This window comes from Eucyclogobius newberryi, unplaced genomic scaffold, assembly GCF_026437365.1.
Source record: "Eucyclogobius newberryi isolate DKJ021-1_F unplaced genomic scaffold, fEucNew1.0.hap1 SCAF_9, whole genome shotgun sequence".
Classification (NCBI taxonomy): Eukaryota; Metazoa; Chordata; class Actinopteri; order Gobiiformes; family Gobiidae; genus Eucyclogobius; species Eucyclogobius newberryi.
In genome coordinates this window covers 1,469,363-1,482,427 of record NW_027316532.1, presented here as the reverse complement: position 1 = coordinate 1,482,427, position 13,065 = coordinate 1,469,363, and the positions used below count along the sequence as shown (strand labels likewise).

Sequence of the window (13,065 nt, the reverse complement as noted above, 5' to 3'; positions counted from 1 at the left end):
ACAGTAGATCTTTAACACATACAGTAGATCACAGTAGATCTTTCAAACGTGCAGTAGATCACAGATCTTTCACACGTACAGCAGATCTTTCACACGTACAGCAGATCTTTCACACGTACAGTAGATCTTTCACACGTACAGTAGATCGTTCACACGAACAGTAGATCACAGTAGATTTTTCACACGTGCAGTAGATCTTTCACACGTACAGTAGATCACAGTAGATCTTTCACCTGTGCAGTAGATCTTTCACACGTACAGTAGATCTTGCACACGTACAGTAGATCACAGTAGATCTTTCACACGTGCTGTAGATCTTTCACACGTGCAGTAGATCTTTCACACGTGCAGTAGATCACAGTAGAGCTTTCACACGTGCAGTAGATCTTTCACACATGCAGTAGATCTTTCACACATGCAGTAGATAACAGTAGATCTTTCACATGTGCAGTGATCGTGTCATCTTTTGGAGAGAAAGGTGATATTTCAGTAAATTTGTGATTAATGAGGCCTCACCTAGTTCTCCGGACGATCTTGGTGCGGCTGCGGAGCTTAAACGCACTTCCTGTCTCCGTGGCGACAGAGGCTGATCTTGTGACGACCTCTGACCTATTGGGAGAGACCTCTGACCTCTGGGGAGCGCTCCACCTGAACCTGCTGCGACCTTTAGGACTTGTGGCAGCTTTAGGCGACAGAGCTCCGGTCTTCAGGCTAGGTCCAGCTCTCTGGACTCGAGAGACCCATTGGTACCTAGAGGCCTTACAGAGCGTGCTCACACCGGTGCGCCTGATTGGCCTACAGCCTGAAAAACAGTTCCAACAAAGATTAGAGCGACAATTTACTTTTAAGTTAGGCCAAAACATGTTTGAGTTCTCAGAGTTAATTTTGGACTTTTCTGTCCCTCTCTCAGTCCTTGATCGTTGGTGATGTTTGTGTCCATTTGCCTGATGTCTGTCCCTCTCTCAGTCCTTGGTCGTTGGTGATGTTTGTTTCCATTTGCCTGATGTCTGTCCCTCTCTCAGTCCTTGGTCGTTGGTGATGTTTTTTTCCATTTGCCTGATGTCTGTCCCTCTCTCAGTCCTTGATCGTTGGTGATGTATTGTGTCCATGGCAGGAGTTCATAGTTGTAAAGTTTAGGGGTAAATGTCTGTAACAGTCGCAGAGCGTCGTGAACTTCACTCACATATTTGTGAGTAACAGGACAGTCCCAGAACATGTGACAGTGGTTTGCCTCCTGGTGGCGCTGTTGCATTTCCATGTGAATAATGAGACCTTTGACCTTATGAAGAAACATGACACATTTTTCCTGCAAAACTCTCTCCAAATATGTGATTAAGAGCTCCTCCTCTGGGATGGTCCCACTCTTCATCCATCACATAAAAGTGACCCTCTCTTTCAATAAAAAAAAAAATAGAATCAGTAGAGTCCAGACAGTTCATACATTTGTATCATTTAGATATTATTCACCTTTAAAGTTCTGCTTTATAAGCCTTGATAAACATCTCAGTCAGTGGTTATAAAGGTCATGACTTTGTTTAATGTCTTGAAATCTGGTGAAAAAACTTTAGACCTTTTGTCCTCCAGACCTCGAGTCTCAGCTCAGTTCTATTTGTACAAAACCTTTGGTCATAAAACTTTACCAGTTTAAGATTGTAACATCTGTGTTTAGTTTGTATGTTCTGATCAGCTCCTTCCATGTTGTAAGAACAGATTTGAGCACAGCACCACATGACTCTCAGTATAAGGCCTGTACAGGAACCTCAGGCACCACATGACTCTCAGTATAAGACCTGTACAGGAACCTCAGGCACCACATGACTCTCAGTATATGACCTGTACAGGAACCTCAGGCACCACATGACTCTCAGTATAAGATCTGTACAGGAACCCCCAACACCACATGACTCTCAGTATAAGACCTGTACAGGAACCTCAGGCACCACATGACTCTCAGTATAAGACCTGTACAGGAACCCCCGGCACCACATGACTCTCAGTATAAGACCTGTACAGGAACCCCCGGCACCACATGACTCTCAGTATAAGACCTGTACAGGAACCTCAGGCACCACATGACTCTGAGTATAAGACCTGTACAGGAACCCCCGGCACCACATGACTCTCAGTATAAGACCTGTACAGGAACCTCAGGCACCACATGACTCTGAGTATAAGACCTGTACAGGAACCCCCGGCACCACATGACTCTCAGTATAAGACCTGTACAGGAACCCCCGGCACCACATGACTCTCAGTATAAGACCTGTACAGGAACCCCCGGCACCACATGAGTCTCAGTATAAGACCTGTACAGGAACCTCAGGCACCACATGACTCTCAGTATATGACCTTTACAGGAACCCCCGGCACCACATGAGTCTCAGTATAAGACCTGTACAGGAACCTCAGGCACCACATGACTCTCAGTATATGACCTGTACAGGAACCCCCGGCACCACATGACTCTCAGTATAAGACCATTGAGCACAACATTCAGGATCACACCAGCAACGCGAACATTTCACCTGAAATAAAGTACTTTTCACACAAGGTAAACCCCGCCCCCTTTTTGTTTTGATAATTGTAGCGTTTTAAATCAGATGAGGTTTCTTGTCATATAAATCTAGAGATAGTTTTATTCATCAAAGAGTCTGGAACAGAGAGAGATCTGGACAAACATTAATTTTTATAGTTTCAATCGTTTGACTTAGACTTGAGTCTGAGATCAGAGTCACTTTTACAAGCTCTTTCTTTATAGTGGAGAAAAGAGGAGTGTAGTTTGCCATTTAAATGGATATTTCTTTCTAAAGGTCAGAGGGGGGCGCCAGTGAGAGAGAATTTAAGTTTTTTGTACATTTAGTTTGTATTCAGACATTGGACTAATATCATGAAATGCATCACGTTGTGTTTGGAAATGTCTGGTTTGGTCAAATATAAAAGAACTTCATCTGCAGCAATTGTATGTTCGGCCCCATCAACAGAAACGCCATTCATTGTTTCTGAATGTCTAATAAATTGGGCTAATGGTTCCAAGTACAAAGAAAACAACAGGAGGGACCAAGCACAGCCCTGTCTCACTCCTCTCTCCAAAGTGACGATGTTGGACCGTCATAAAATTGTTTTCAAATAAAAATCCTTGTTTGATGACTACAAACTCTGGAGTCGACAAAACGTGTGTTACATCGACAAGTTCCAACGGCAAAACACCTTTTCTGATTCTGAACACCTTTTATTATTATCGACTCATCATTTAGTTATTATAAATTATTTATATTTAATTTCAGTAACAACAGAGTTTATTGTTTGTGTTTGATCTGAGATTTACCTGAATCTCCAGACGCCACATCCACACTGCCTTTGGGCCCCTTAGAACCCGCTCGCACCCATGTGAACTTAGACTTAGTCCTGTCCAGGGTCCTGGGCATCTTGAGCCTCTTCAGAGCAGTGCTGGAGCCAGCAGAGGGCGCTGTCTGTGGTGGAGCAGACTTCTTCTTCAGAGCTTTGGTAGGTTTCACTGCAGCTGAATCTGAAGAAGGTTTTTCTGGATCTGAAGCTCGTTCAGCTGGAGCAGACGTCAAGGATTCAGAAGAGTTTTCTAAGTTCAGTGCTGGTTTTACAGAAAACGTCTTATTTTTGGATGACGCAGTTGTGGATTTTAAAGTAGTCTGATTTGAAGGCGAAGACTGACGTTTTGGAACGAGCGTCTGGATCTGTTTTGTGACAACAGGAGCAGGTCTGGAGTCGACAGGAGCAGGTTTTGTGGCAGGAGCAGGTTTCTTTTGTGAAAACACAGATGATTCTCGTGCTGATGGTTCTCGTGCTGATGGTTCTCGTGCTGATGGTTCTCGTGCTGATGGTTCTCGTGCTGATGGTTCTCGTTCTGATGGTTCTCGTGCTGATGGTTCTTGTGCTGCCTGGTGGGTGTTTGGTGTGTTTGACTTTGCGTTATTCTTCAGAGAATACGTTTTCCTCCAAGTTCCAGAGGGTCCAGAGGGTCCAGAGGGTCCAGAGGTTCCAGAGGGTCCAGAGGGTCCAGAGGTTCCAGAGTGAGACGAGCTCGGCCCAGCGCCTGAAGAAAAAACAAAAACAGGATGATTCATTTCTGCCTAAAACTTAAGAGTCGGGACTTAAAGTTGCAAACTTAGAGACTAAAGACTTTCAGATGGTGGACAAATAAAGACTCCTCACTCTGAGCCGCTCTGACTCCAGCGCTGGCCCCCGGTCTGGACTCACTCAGGGCCGAGGGCATCGAGGACTGCACTGTGGGCCGTACTGTAAACCCGATCTGGTCCTGAGGCCCTGGGACCAAAGCGTTTCCATGGAGACTCTTGTGTCGGTTGATCAGGTCTGAAACAGGTGGATTTAATCAGAACAGAGCAATATATAAGATAAGATAATCCTTTATTATTAAGATAATCCTTTATTTATATCAGGGCCATATTTGCTTCTAAACACACATAAAGCTTCAGTTAAACACGACTGTTACAGGTTCGAGCTTACGGGACATTTAATGAGGAACATTTTGTAAGTGAGTGTAAACAAATAGATAAACTGGACAGACTATTGTCAGGAGTCTGCACAAGGTGGGCGGGGTTTCCAGTATCCCAGTTCTCAGACTAGGTCCACAGATTGAGAATGACTCTAGCGTCTGTCTGTCTCTCTCTCTCTCACACGCACACACACGCACACGCGCGCACACACACACACACACGCACACGCACACGCACACGCACACGCACGCACACACACACACACACGCACACGCACACGCACACGCACACGCACACGCACACGCACACGCACACACACACACACGGAACATTCTTCATCATCAATGAACGTGATTAAAGCTGAAGTCAGACGCGCGTACAGCAGAGACACGAGGCAGGAAAGAACCGTGAACGTGACTCTGATGAACGTTTATCCAAATCAAACTCACACTTTCTGTCTCTTGTGTCTTTGAGGACAAAACACGAGTGTGATTTTCAGTGATAAAACCTCTAAACTCACTCTGAAGCAGCTCGATCTGTCTCCGCAGCGCATCACGCTCCGCCATCTTGGATGTTTACACTCTGGCGTCACCGCGCACAACGTCATCACGCACAACGTCCCCGCGCATAACGTCATCACGCACAACGTCACCGCGCATAAGGTCATCACGCATAACGTCACCGCGCAAAACGTCACCGCGCAAAACGTTGCCACGCACCACGCTGCTTACGTCACAAAGTGAATTTACGGCGCGTTTACGTGTTGTTTGCAGTTTAATTTACTGTTATTTACGGTTTAGTCACGGTTTATTTATGGTTTGTTTACAGTTAATAATTTTCGGTCAAATATGTAATTATAACAATAAGAGCCGAAGCACAGCGCCCCCTGCAGCGGACCTGGGGGAGAACACTGCATCTGAAAAGAACTAAAGGCACAAATATGAAAATGGAAAAGAAAATAAGAATGTGAAACATGTTTTGACACATCTGAGTCTGCTGCAGTATTAAATGTTATAAATAATAGTAACAGTATTAACTGTTATAAATAAAGTATTTGTTCAGTGGTGTCACCCCGGCCACCTTAAGACACTGTGCAGGCGAGCTGGCCCCTGTTTTCACTGGCATATTTAACACCTCCTGGAGTCATGCCATGTCCCAGCTTCAAGTCGTCCATCATTGTCTCTGTCCCTGTCTTTGTCCCTGTCCCCGACTCCATCTGCAGGTGGAGCGCTGACTCCACCTGCAGGGTGTGCTGACTTCCTGATGGAGTCAGTGTGTGCGTCTGGGGAAGAATGTCTCAGACACCGGGACTGTCAGCACAGGAGCTCCACAGGGCTGTGTACTTTCTCCCCTGCTCTTCTCCCTGTGACCTCCAGCCACGACTCTGTAAAACTAATTCAGTTTGTGGACGACACCACCCTCATTGGACTCATCTCGGACGGGGATGAGTCTGTTTACAGGAGGTGGAGCAGCTGGTGTCCTGGTGCAGCGGAAACAACCTGGAGTTCAACGCCCAGAAGACAGGAGATGATCGTGGACTTCAGGGAAGTCACAGCCCCCCAGCCCCCCCTCACCATCTCAGACTCCCCCATCTCCACTGTGGACCCCTCCTCTTTCTCTGCACCACCATCACCAGGACCTCAAGTGGGAGCCACCATCACCTCCTCCATCACCTCCTCCATCACCCTGTGGTACGCTGGAGCCACAGCCAGAGACAAACAGAGACTACAGCGCCCTCGGCCGCGAACTTCCATCTCTGCAGGACCTGTACGACTCTAGGACTCTGAGACGAGCAGGTCTGATCACAGTCGACCCTTCTCACCCTGGACATGGACTATTTGAGCCACTCCCCTCAGGCAGGAGGCCACTCCCCTCAGGCAGGAGGCCCCTCCCCTCAGGCAGGAGGCCACTCCCCTCAGGCAGGAGGCTACGGTCCATCAGGACCAGAACCTCCCGCCACAAGAACAGTTTCTTTCCCTCTGCTGTTGGACTCATGAACACTGCCTAAGCACCTGCACTAACTGCACTGTCACGTATTATTGCACTACATAACTTTATACTTTATATTTTCTTATGTACAGATCATGCCGTTCTGTAATCATTGTTTAATGTTGTATTGTTTGTGCTGCACCAGGACAAGTTCCTTTGTTTATAGACAAATATAAACCCCTATTCTGGTTCTGATGAAGTAGTCAAAGTACACAAAGCAGACATAGTTACATAGATAAGTTTAATGCCACACTGGAATATTACAGCCGACACAGGCCATCATTAAGTGCAATTATAACAACACAAAGAAAACAAACAATCATGATTTTAGTTTAGTCTGTTTTTTGGCTATAAAGTTATGTATAGCTTTAGTCAGGAGGATCAAGAGGGGACAGGGGGTCAGGAGGGGACAGGGGGTCAGGAGGGGACACGGGGTCAGGAGGGGACAGGGGGGTCATGAGGGGACAGGGGGTCATGAGGGTACAGGGGGTCATGAGGGGACAGGGGGTCATGAGGGGACAGGGGGTCAGGAGGGGACAGGGGGGTCATGAGGGGACAGGGGGTCATGAGGGTACAGGGGGTCATGAGGGGACAGGGGGGTCATGAGGGGACAGGGGGTCATGAGGGGACAGGGGGTCAGGAGGGGACAGGGGGGTCATGAGGGGACAGGGGGTCAGGAGGGGACAGGGGGTCAGGAGGGGACACGGGGTCAGGAGGGGACAGGGGGGTCATGAGGGGACAGGGGGTCATGAGGGTACAGGGGGTCATGAGGGGACAGGGGGTCATGAGGGGACAGGGGGTCAGGAGGGGACAGGGGGGTCATGAGGGGACAGGAGGTCATGAGGGTACAGGGGGTCATGAGGGGACAGGGGGGTCATGAGGGGACAGGGGGTCATGAGGGGACAGGGGGTCAGGAGGGGACAGGGGGGTCATGAGGGGACAGGGGGGTCATGAGGGGACAGGGGGTCATGAGGGGACAGGGGGTCAGGAGGGGACAGTGGGTCATGAGGGGACAGGGGGTCATGAGGGTACAGGGGGTCATGAGGGGACAGGGGGTCAGGAGGGGACAGGGGGGTCATGAGGGTACAGGGGGTCATGAGGGGACAGGGGGGTCATGAGGGGACAGTGGGTCATGAGGGTACAGGGGGTCATGAGGGGACAGGGGGGTCATGAGGGGACAGGGGGTCATGAGGGGACAGGGGGTCAGGAGGGGACAGGGGGGTCATGAGGGGACAGGGGGTCATGAGGGTACAGGGGGTCATGAGGGGACAGGGGGGTCATGAGGGGACAGGGGGTCATGAGGGGACAGGGGGTCATGAGGGTACAGGGGGTCATGAGGGGACAGGGGGGTCATGAGGGGACAGGGGGGTCATGAGGGGACAGGGGGGTCATGAGGGGACAGAGGGGTCAGGAGGGGACAGAGGGTCCAGGGTACAGCAGCCTGTGTTTTTCAGTGACACGTCGCACACAGATGACATCACAGAGGGATTCTTCCTCTCATTTTAAACTTGTATTTGTTCAAAATGGATGTGGAAGTAAAGTGATCAATATTTAGCACCAAACTCAGTCTCCTTCCGATGGACTTCAAGACTTCAGACTAAATAAAAGGATGAACAATTAAAGCCCTAAATAGAAGTAGTAAAGTACTTTTACACATGGAGTTCTTTCTGCTATAAACACTGCAGGTCACGTGATCTGTGAAAGTGAAAGTAAACACGTCTGCTGCTGTCTGAGGGGGAAATACTTGACAAACTGCAGTAAACTAAAGTACTGCGAGTGAGACTGAGGCGGAGCAGGACACAGCTGTGTACTTTTACTCTCCAGGTAATGTTACTAAAGATAATACTGTGATTATACTGTGATAATACTGTGAAAGTACTTCACCTGGACTCTGATCGGAGCAGAGACACAAACACTTATGACGTTGACCTCAGGTGCAGTATTAGTAAGTTTTTACCTCAGAGAAGCTTTAAAGAAGAGCCTTTGTGGTAGTTTCAGCCACTCCAGTGAAAAAGTACATCAGATATAACTCTTCTCTGTACCTGTATTATGTAATAGAAGTATTTGCAGTGTTGTAGCAGTAACAAGCGCCCCGAGGCCTGATTATGATCTGATCATGCACCACAGAGTTAGTGACAATACGATACCAGAGAGTTTGGTACTATAATGCACTGAAGCAGCTTGAATTAATATGAAAAGTGAATGTGGAGAAAACATAAACAAAATGTAAAAAAAAACTGAATTAAAATAAATACATTTCAAGTATCACCTCTAGATACTTTTTGATTCCTCTGTCAGTATCGATATAAACCTACCTAAATATTCAAAGGATTGTTACGTCATTGTCATTTCAATGTGTATGTCTTCCTGAAGGACAGAGGGGGGCACCAGAGAGCTCTGTTGTGCCTGTGCTTTCATCTGCTTTTCACTGCCACCCCTCGAGGCAACTGCTGCTGGGATTCTGGACGTTACAAAAAGTGAATTGAAACTGTCCACATTTGTCATTATTTGTGTCTATTGAAAATAAAAAGTGGTCTCTTCTAGTATAGATATAAGATAAGATAAGATATGCCTTTATTGTCCACACACGGGGAAATTTCGTAGTTGCAACACAGGTAGATACAGAGGAAAAGGATAGATAACTTATAGGAAGTTTAAAAAACACTCTTAATAGAAGAACTCTTATAAACAAAACTCCTATGGACAAAACCTCTCATTTCTTAATAAGGAATGGAGGGGGGAAATAAATAAAGATGAAATAAAATAAAAACATCTAGCGTAAGACAAAATAATACTAATAATAATTAAAGCCGCACGCGGCGATGAAGGCCCTCGTTGCCCTTGCGACCGCGGCGTACGAGCCACCGCGAAGAGCCCACCTCTAATCCCCGCCTACATCACCTCTTCCTCACAAACAGCACAAACTTTTACACTACTTCATGGAACATTTTCACGGCCATGTGTATATGTATATTAATTTTATATTTTATATATATATTATATATATATAAATATATATTATTTATTATATTATATTATTCATTATATTGCTTTGTTCAGGGCTGTCCGGTCCCTGTCTGACCGGAGCAGGAGCTGTGTTCGCATTGCCAGCAGTAAGTCAGACCTGTTCCCAGTGCATGTTGGACTCCTCAGGGCTGTGCTTTGTCACCGGTTCTGTTCATAATTTTTATGGACAGAATTTCTAGGCGGAGTCAGGGGTCAGAGGGTGTGGTCAGGGGTCGGAGGGTGTGGTCAGGGGTCGGAGGGTGTCCGGTTTGGGGACCACAGGATCTCATCTCTGCTGTTTGCAGACAATGTTGTCCTGATGGCTCCATCAAACCCGGACCTGCAGCTGCACTGGGACGGTTTGCAGCCGAGTGTGAAGCGTCTGGGATGAGAATCAGCACCTCCAAATCCGAGGCCATGGTTCTCGACCGGAAAAAGGTGTCTTGCTCTCTTCAGGTGGGTGGGGTGTCCTTGCCCCAAGTGGAGGAGTTCAAGTATCTCGGGGTCTTGTTCACGAGTGAGTGAAGGATGGAGCGTGAGATCGACAGGCGGATCGGTGCAGCAGCTGCAGTGATGCAGTCGCTGCATCGGACTGTTGTGGTGAAGAGGGAGCTGAGCCGAAAGGCAAAGCTCTCGATTTACCGGTCGGTCTACGTTCTGACCTCACCTATGGTCATGAGCTTTGGGTAATGACCGAAAGAACAAGATCGCGGATACAAGCCGTTGCCGTCTTCGCTGCCTGCCCGGGCCATCGGGGCTGCTTTCCCGGAGCCTGCCCGTGTCATCGCGGCTGCTTTCCCGCTGCCTGCACGGGCCATCGGGGCCGCACCGGTCCTGGAGCCTGCGCGGGATGTGGCGGCTGTTTTCCTGGAGCCCGCGCGCCGTTGGAATTATGAGCGCTGGGGTCCACCGCCACCGTCCGCTTCCTTGTTTTCGTCGGCTTACCGGCGAAACAGATGGGAATCACGTGACCGTAAGGCATGGCTTCGACAGGTCCCGCTGCGCTCAGCGGAACCGATGGACGTGACGTCATCCACGGTCCGGCTCGGCTTGTTGATGCACGTTCAATTGCCAACAAAGCGTTTTCCTTGAATGAACTTTTTACAAGACAAAACCTTGATTTCATGTGTCTTACGGAGACATGGCAGAGAGAGAGTGAGTTCATTCATCTAAATGAACTCTGCCCACCTGGCTGCTCCGTTTCTGCGATGCCTCGCCCTGGTCGACGTGGAGGAGGTCTGGCAGTCGTGTCCCAGGACCGTCACGTGGAGGAGGTCTGGCAGTCGTGTCCCAGGACCGTCACGTGGAGGAGGTCTGACAGTTGTGTCCCAGGACCGTCACGTGGAGGAGGTCTGGCAGTCGTGTCCCAGGACCGTCACGTGGAGGAGGTCTGGCAGTCGTGTCCCAGGACCATCAGGTGGAGGAGGTCTGGCAGTCGTGTCCCAGGACCGTCAGGAGGAGGAGGTCTGGCAGTCGTGTCCCAGGACCGTCACGTGGAGGAGGTCTGGCAGTCGTGTCCCAGGACCGTCACGTGGAGGAGGTCTGGCAGTCGTGTCCCAGGTCTGGCAGTCGTGTCCCAGGACCGTCACGTGGAGGAGGTCTGACAGTTGTGTCCCAGGACCGTCACGTGGAGGAGGTCTGGCAGTCGTGTCCCAGGACGTCACGTGGAGGAGGTCTGCCAGTCGTGTCCCAGGACCGTCACGTGGAGGAGGTCTGGCAGTCGTGTCCCAGGACCGTCACGTGGAGGAGGTCTGGCAGTCGTGTCCCAGGACCGTCACGTGGAGGAGGTCTGGCAGTCGTGTCCCAGGACGTCACGTGGAGGAGGTCTGGCAGTCGTGTCCCAGGACCGTCACGTGGAGGAGGTCTGGCAGTCGTGTCCCAGGACCGTCACGTGGAGGAGGTCTGGCAGTCGTGTCCCAGGACCGTCACGTGGAGGAGGTCTGGCAGTCGTGTCCCAGGACCGTCACGTGGAGGAGGTCTGGCAGTCATGTCCCAAGACCGTCACGTGGAGGAGGTCTGGCTGTCGTGTCCCAGGACCGTCACATGGAGGAGGTCTGGCAGTTGTGTCCCAGGACTGTCACGTGGAGGAGGTCTGGCAGTTGTGTCCCAGGACCGTCACATGGAGGAGGTCTGGCAGTCGTGTCACGTGGAGGAGGTCTGGCTGTCGTGTCCCAGGACGTCACATGGAGGAGGTCTGGCAGTTGTGTCCCAGGACCGTCACATGGAGGAGGTCTGGCAGTTGTGTCCCAGGACTGTCACGTGGAGGAGGTCTGGCAGTTGTGTCCCAGGACTGTCACGTGGAGGAGGTCTGGCAGTTGTGTCCCAGGACCGTCACATGGAGGAGGTCTGGCAGTTGTGTCCCAGGACCGTCACATGGAGGAGGTCTGGCAGTTGTGTCCCAGGACCGTCACATGGAGGAGGTCTGGCAGTTGTGTCCCAGGACTGTCACGTGGAGGAGGTCTGGCAGTCGTGTCCCAGGACCGTCACGTGGAGGAGGTCTGGCAGTCGTGTCCCAGGACCGTCACGTGGAGGAGGTCTGGCAGTCGTGTCCCAGGACCGTCACATGGAGGAGGTCTGGCAGTCGTGTCCCAGGACCGTCAGGTGGAGGAGGTCTGGCAGTCGTGTCACGTGGAGGAGGTCTGGCAGTCGTGTCCCAGGACCGTCACGTGGAGGAGGTCTGGCAGTCGTGTCCCAGGACCGTCACGTGGAGGAGGTCTGGCAGTCATGTCCCAAGACCGTCACGTGGAGGAGGTCTGGCTGTCGTGTCCCAGGACCGTCACATGGAGGAGGTCTGGCAGTTGTGTCCCAGGACCGTCACATGGAGGAGGTCTGGCAGTCGTGTCACGTGGAGGAGGTCTGGCTGTCGTGTCCCAGGACCGTCACATGGAGGAGGTCTGGCAGTTGTGTCCCAGGACTGTCACGTGGAGGAGGTCTGGCAGTTGTGTCCCAGGACCGTCACATGGAGGAGGTCTGGCAGTTGTGTCCCAGGACTGTCACGTGGAGGAGGTCTGGCAGTTGTGTCCCAGGACCGTCACATGGAGGAGGTCTGGCAGTTGTGTCCCAGGACTGTCACGTGGAGGAGGTCTGGCAGTCGTGTCCCAGGACCGTCACGTGGAGGAGGTCTGGCAGTCGTGTCCCAGGACCGTCACGTGGAGGAGGTCTGGCAGTCGTGTCCCAGGACCGTCACATGGAGGAGGTCTGGCAGTCGTGTCCCAGGACCGTCAGGTGGAGGAGGTCTGGCAGTCGTGTCCCAGGACGGTCACATGGAGGAGGTCTGGCAGTCGTGTCCCAGGACCGTCAGGTGGAGGAGGTCTGGCAGTCGTGTCACGTGGAGGAGGTCTGGCAGTCGTGTCCCAGGACCGTCACGTGGAGGAGGCCTGGCAGTCGTGTCCCAGGACCGTCACGTGGAGGAGGTCTGGCAGTCGTGTCCCAGGACCGTCACGTGGAGGAGGTCTGGCAGTCATGTCCCAAGACCGTCACGTGGAGGAGGTCTGGCTGTCGTGTCCCAGGACCGTCACATGGAGGAGGTCTGGCAGTTGTGTCCCAGGACTGTCACATGGAGGAGGTCTGGCAGTTGTGT

At 50.9% G+C, this 13,065-nt stretch overlaps 2 protein-coding genes across 2 annotated transcripts in view; one reads left to right on the top strand and one right to left on the bottom strand.

Moving 5' to 3' along the window:
- The window catches only part of zc3h3 (zinc finger CCCH-type containing 3), a 33,364-nt gene extending 28,260 nt beyond the window's left edge, over nucleotides 1–5,104 (bottom strand). Inside the window, exons 1-4 of the mRNA XM_072438788.1 lie at nucleotides 5,011–5,104; nucleotides 4,189–4,347; nucleotides 3,326–4,069; nucleotides 517–802 (exon numbers count right to left, since the gene is read on the bottom strand). Of these exons, the coding sequence (XP_072294889.1) occupies nucleotides 517–802; nucleotides 3,326–4,069; nucleotides 4,189–4,347; nucleotides 5,011–5,056 (1,235 nt within the window). The 5' untranslated portion in view covers nucleotides 5,057–5,104. The remainder of the gene's footprint in view (nucleotides 1–516; nucleotides 803–3,325; nucleotides 4,070–4,188; nucleotides 4,348–5,010) is intronic.
- Nucleotides 5,105–8,236: 3,132 nt separating this feature from the next.
- cyldl (cylindromatosis (turban tumor syndrome), like) overlaps nucleotides 8,237–13,065 on the top strand; it is a 244,796-nt gene continuing 239,967 nt past the window's right edge. The window contains exon 1 of the mRNA XM_072439059.1: nucleotides 8,237–8,303. The gene's annotated coding sequence lies outside the window, so the exon portion shown is untranslated. The remainder of the gene's footprint in view (nucleotides 8,304–13,065) is intronic.